This window comes from Oenanthe melanoleuca, chromosome 14 (assembly GCF_029582105.1).
Source record: "Oenanthe melanoleuca isolate GR-GAL-2019-014 chromosome 14, OMel1.0, whole genome shotgun sequence".
Taxonomy (NCBI): domain Eukaryota; kingdom Metazoa; phylum Chordata; class Aves; order Passeriformes; family Muscicapidae; genus Oenanthe; species Oenanthe melanoleuca.
In genome coordinates, this window is record NC_079348.1 from 15,496,882 (window position 1) to 15,502,881 (window position 6,000).

The 6,000-nt window shown below is 57.5% G+C and overlaps 1 protein-coding gene across 3 annotated transcripts in view; it reads left to right on the forward strand.

Moving 5' to 3' along the window:
* LOC130259209 (ankyrin repeat and fibronectin type-III domain-containing protein 1-like) overlaps positions 1-5,476 on the forward strand; it is a 194,436-nt gene extending 188,960 nt beyond the window's left edge. For all 3 annotated transcript variants that reach the window (XM_056503262.1, XM_056503263.1, XM_056503264.1), the window contains 4 exons: positions 103-269; positions 1,155-1,365; positions 1,573-2,243; positions 4,302-5,476. In XM_056503262.1, coding sequence (XP_056359237.1) covers positions 103-269; positions 1,155-1,365; positions 1,573-2,243; positions 4,302-4,586 — 1,334 coding nt within the window. In that variant the 3' untranslated portion in view covers positions 4,587-5,476. The remainder of the gene's footprint in view (positions 1-102; positions 270-1,154; positions 1,366-1,572; positions 2,244-4,301) is intronic.
* The last annotated feature ends 524 nt before the right edge of the window (positions 5,477-6,000 follow it).

The following is a 6,000-nucleotide window of genomic DNA, read 5'->3' on the forward strand; positions in this document are numbered from 1 at the left end:
TGTTGCCTCTTCATCTTGGGTGACAGGGAGGAGCCTGTAGGGCATCCACAGCATGGGACCTCATGTTTTTATCCCCTCACCCTCTCTTGTTTCCTCTCCCAGTTCACTTCTTCACGTACGACCGGGAGTTCATCATGCAGTACTGCCAGGTGTCCGCCCTGCTGGAGCTGGAGTCGCTCCTCTCCCAGCAGAGCCTCAGGGAGGCTTTCTCAGATGCTGAGCTCTCCACTGCCAAGCAGAGGCACCAGCAGGTTCAGGACTACATCCAGGTATGGGATGGCTTCTGGTGGGAGCCAGGCTCAACAGTGCCCTTGATGTGCCAGGACTCAGGCAGCAGCATCTGCACCAGAGGTGTTCCCTGGTTTGGTGGCTCTGGGGGGTTCCTTTGATGTGGCTGGTGGGCAGCAGCAGGCTGGTCTTTCATAGATTCATGGAATGGTTTGAGTTGAAACAGACATTAAAGCTCATCCAGTTCCACTTTCCACTATTCCAGGTTGCTCCAAGCCCCATCCAGTCTGGCCTTGGACACTGCCAGGATCCAGGGACAGCCACAGCTTCTCTGGGCATCCTGTGCCAGGGCCGCATCTCCCTCACAGCCAAGAATTCCTTACCCATATCTCATCTAACCCTGCCCTCTGGCAGTTAGAAGCAATTCACCTTTGTCCTGTCACTCCAGCCCCTTGTCCTGCCCATCCAGCAGGCCCTTGTCCCATCACTCTTGGCCCTTGTCCCAAGGCCCTCTTCATCTCTCTTGGAGCCCTTTTAGGCACTGGAAGTGGCACTGAAGTCTCCCTGGAGCCTTTTCTTCTCCAGCCTGTAGTTGCTTTATCAAGCAGCTTCTTACTGCAATGATCACATTAAAAATCCCAAGGAGACACCCAAAAGCTTCTGCAGTGGACGTGCCCTCCTAGCTAGAAAAGGGCCTGCAAGTGCATTTTGGATGGATTTGCAAAAGAGCTTCCCACACTGCCCTGTCCCAGCAGCCCTGCTGAACCAGCAGCTGCATCCTCCTCCTACCTGAGAGCACTTTGCATTTCCCGGCTCAGGGATTCCCCCAAAGCTCTGGGGAGAGGTGTGTGTACAGACTCCGTGTTTTGCCGTGGGACTTTCTTGTTTGCTGTGTGAAAGGGCTCCTCCATTTCCTCTGTTGGCAGCAAATGGAGGAGATCTGGCGAGAGATGCGCTGGATCATGGATGTCCTGCAGCACGCCCGCTACAAGCAGCCCTCCTGTGGGGTCTCTCTCAGTGGCTTCCTCAGCGAGGCCTGGGGGCCAACGAAGGAGAAAACTCGATCCTCCTCATCCCACCTTGACTACCTTCCATCCCCAGTGCCCTCCCCAGAGACCAGCCGCAAGCTCAACTCAGGTAAGGACCGGGCTGTGCCAGGCTCCTGCTCGGGGGCTGCCCGCAGCCGGTGGGTCAGGGCGGGCGGGGCAGTCGGGCTTAGCCGAGGCAAGCGCAGCTCAGGTGCGCGACAAGGGGCTGAACCTCAGAGGCTTCCTTGGATTCCGCCCCGGCGAGGGTCGTTCACACTCAGGCTGAGCCCCTCTTTGCTCCTCCCTTCCCTCGCAGACTCGCACGGGCTGTCGGATGAGGAAGGCTCCTCGGAGGTGTTCCTGGCCACCGATAGCGACTACGACTCCAGCCGGGCGCAGAGCCCGAAGGAGCTCGACCTGGTGTCCTCCTCCTCGGGGCCCGAGTGCTGCGGCCGGAGGGCGGTCCGCAGCCTGCGGGACAGTGCCCCCGATGTCCTGCAGAGCCACGAGCTCAAGACGCCACCGCCAGTGCCGCCCCCGCCCGAGGAGCCGCGGCCGCCGCCCGCGCTCTACGACAGTGACTTCGTCCTGCCCAGCCGGCAGATCGAGCTGCTGCGCATCACGGAGAAGCGGCAGGCGTACTGCGTCCGCACCAGCAGCCTGGACTTCCCCAAGCCCCACTGTCCCGCCCCGAGAAAGTCCTGCCCCGGCTCTGTGGACAGCTCCCCGGTCGAGAGCAGGACCCCGGGCCACTGCGGCCAGCTCAGGCTGGGGACTGGCTCGACAGCCAGCCCCGAGCGCCACCGGGGCGGGCCGGGCTCAGAGCCCGTCTGCCGGACACGCTCAGATGAACGGACTCAGAACTCGCCAGAGCAGCAGCCAGAGCAGCCCGGGGGCTTGGCTGACCAAGGGAAGAAGCTGGGCTCTGTCACCTTGAGGGTTTGCCCTCAGTATGAAACGGGACTCTCCAAAGAGACCAGTGTCAAGGTACCAGAGCCTGTAAGAGGTGGCAGAGCGGCTCTGCCGTGCCTGGAGGGACAGGGCTGGCAGGATGAGGACACAGGCAGCAGGGCTGATGTGCCCCATACCTGGCAGTGCCCTCCCCATCCTCCACCGCCCCAGGGGGGAGGTCGCCTGCAGACCCGCAGCACTCCTGCCCTGACTCCCGCTGTCCCTGCTGTGGTGGTGAGGGTCATGGTAGGACAGGGGTGTTTGTGCAGGAGCGATGGCTGCTGCTGCAGAAGGAGTGAGCCAGGGCCACAGAAAGTAAATTCTGGGGACAAGGTGGTGGGGCTGAAGTTCAGCTCTTGCTCTGTGGTTCAGTAGGTGACAGGAGGTTGCTGCCACCCAGTGTGGGCAGGCAGAGCAAAGGACACACTGCCACGTCCTTGCCACATCCTTGCCACGTCCTTGCCACGTCCTGGTGTTCAAACACATCATCCTTCTGGGCCAAAATTCAGCCACCACCCCTGCCCTGGCCGTGCTCCTCCTACAGCCTCCCCTTCCCAGGTGTGTGATCTCTGCTCCAGCCTTCCCCATTAGGGAAGGGCCTTTTGTCTCCAGCCTGTGGCAATTCCAGTGGCAGAACCCACTCCAATTCCAGCTGGGGCAGCAGGCAGAGCTCCTTCCATACTCCTTCAGACTATGCTGGAGCAGATGTGTGACCTGACTCCTCTCCATGAGGGCTTTGCTGCCAAGAGCTGACCTCCCAGCTCTGATCACTCACATCTGCTCCAGGTGGGATCCCCACAGAGGACATCCCCCAGGATGCACACCTTGGGCAGGTCCCCCTCTGGCTTTGGAGCCTCCTTTGGTCCCAGCCATGGAGAGCCTTCCCATGTTGAAATTCCCCTTCTGAGACATTCCTGGTGTCCAGGGCTGAGGATGATGGAGCAGAAAATCATTGAATCATGCACTGGTTTGGGTTGAAAGCAATCCTAAGGGAATGGCAGAGGAACAACAGAGCCAACAGGCTGATTACTTTATTGCTGTGGAGCTTTGATAGCCAGTGTCTCTGCGCCCAGCCAGAACATCCTAGCAGAGACAACTCTGCCTCACCAGATTATTTTCCATTTGAGGAATGTCCATAGATTTCCATGGAACTGAAGCACAACGCTCGGGTTCTTGGCAGGCTGCCCATGTGGCTTTTGAAGTTGCAAAGCTCTGGACACGCCTGCTTGAAAGCGTTTTACGATGTTCTCCTTGAAGAAAGGCGAGTTCAAAGGCACAGCTCCTCGGCTGGTGTAAATCAGCTGAGCCCTGCCACGGCTGTTCAGGGCTGGCAGTGCTCACGTGGGCCCAGGGCTGGGACCACCCTGCCAAGGCAGCACTCCTGGTGCTCCGCAAGCCCTCACAGATGTGCCAAAGGAAACGTTGTCTTGCCTGGGCGAGGATGGATGTCCTGCCTTTGGGGCTTTGAAGCCAAGCAGCGGCTCCCAGTGTTAGCAGGCAGAGCCCTGATGAGCTCATTTTCTTGACAGGATTTGGGATTCACAGGGCTATCCCCAGGGAAGCTGCTAGTGGGGGAACCCCAAGCTTGTGCGTGGGATGAAATTTAGTGCTGTGTTCCAAAGAGGTTTCAGTTGTAGTTTGGCAGGGCTGTTGTGGTCCAGCTGATCTGAGGGTGTGGAGCCCGCTCACAGAAGGGACTTCACACAGATCCCTCCATGGTACCAGGAGCAGGACAGGGACTATCCCTCTCCAGCTCCAGGTGATGAGATAGTGGGGCAGCCTCAGCAGAGCTGTAGGTGACACGTGCAAGGGTTGTGTGGCAAGGGCTTCAAGAGAGGAGTGGAGGCAGGAAAGCAGTCCATGAGTTTGGGCCCTGGCATGCTGGGGCATCCCTTGGGCATTCCCTGGGCACAGTGTGCCCATGGCTCTGTGCCAGGCTGCTGCCACCTGCTCACGGACACCACTGGGGCAGCCGTTCCTCCACCCTTGCCATTCCTCCACCCTCGCCATTCCTACATGCTGCGTGCTGCCCTCCGTTCCTCCTCATTCCTCCCCCTTACCATCCATCTCTCCCGCCCCTCTCTCTCTCCACAGCTGCACATCACCAGCCAGACGCCTGCCAGGGAGGTGGTGAAGCTGGTGGTGCTGGAGATGAACGACGTCTCGCAGGACGTGCTGGGCTCGGCCGCCATCCGCTACGGCGAGGAGCAGCTGGAGCACTTCGCACTGGTGTTCGCTGCCGACGAGAGCGAGCGCTGGCTCCCCGACGACTCCCTGCCTCTGTCCCTCCACACCAGCCAGCCCCAGGGCCGCTTCTACGTCCGCATCAAGGAGACGTCCCCTCTGGTGCTCCAGTTCGGGCCAGCGACCACCGTATGAGAGGAGCGGAGACCTCGGTTCCAGAGAGCAGACAGCTCGTCTCTGATGCTTCCTTCTTCCACAGACACCCTCTCATCAGCCGTCCGCGGGGTGGGATGGGATCATATTGGGTTGTGTGTTATTTGTTTGTGCTGGTTTTTTAGATTTTTTTTTTTTTTTAACCAAAGAGACATCGAGACTCAGTTTTTCTGACTGGAGAAGAGGAGGGTGGAGTCCAGAGACCTCAGAGCTCAGGAGGAATCTCTGCAGGAATGGAATTTTTGAAAGTAAACATTTTTAAGAAGAAAGAGGGGGGAGAGAGAGAGAAGAAAAATATTACAAGAAGAAGCAGCAATACTTTTTTTTTCCCTTTCTCTTTTTTTCTGAAAAGCCTTGTTTGGGATTCACTGAAGGCAAAGCCACAGAGGATTGCTCGGGAGGGCTGTGGTGTCAGTGAGAAGAGGGCATGAGCCACAAGGACAACCCTGGGAAGGGTGTGTTTTCCTATCTGCCCTCCTTTCACTGCACCTGGAGAAATGATTCTTGCACACAGTTTGTGGAACAAAATTATATTAGTATTTTTATTCTGAAAAAAAGTCAATAATCATTGTGCCAGAGCCACTGGAGTTGGGTAAAGGTGAGGACCTTTTGACTTGTGTCCAAGACTAAAGGAACCCATGCAGCCAGCTCCCTGCACTCGCAGACGTGTCAATACCACACTAGAGATTTGCTATAGGGCATCTCCTGCAACCCCCTGGGCTTCCCTGTCCCCCCTGGGTGCCGTTTTGTTCTGGTGATTGTGCTTCTCTAGTACATCCTACAGCATGACATTTTGTTAGCCACTAGGTCTCCTGTTAACAAGGTTACTTTTCTGATCTCCTGTGGTCCATAGTAAAGACGACTGCTGCTGACCAGATGTCACTTGTCCTTCTTGGGCTTGGTGCATAGCATTCCATCATCCATCCCTGTCCCAAACCAGCCCTGATTCTGAGGGCTGGGCTCCTCTTTCCCAGGAGTGTTCAGTGGGATGCTTTCCATGCTGTGCAGCATTACATTAACACACAAATCACACGTGTGGGAGCAAAGTACAAGTCAAAAATGCTCTTTGAGATTGATTGCTCTGGAAGGCAGCAAGATAAGCTTGGGCGTGCCAAGGCATCACCTTCCACAGGGTGGTGAAACCCCAGAGCTATAGGGCTGGATGCCTAGGTCTGGTCCTGCAGCCTCCACTGAGGGAAGAACACCTGGAGAGGAGCAGGGATGGAAGTGAGCTCACAGCTGTATCACAGCTGGCACAAACTGCCAGCAAGGTGCCGGTCTGGCACCCCTTGGCAAGGCGAGGCTCCCAGTGCTGCTGCACCTGCAGCAGCCACCTCACTGCCCTTCCCGTGGCACAGAGGGACCAGGGCAGGAGCAGCCCCCATGGCTTGGTGCC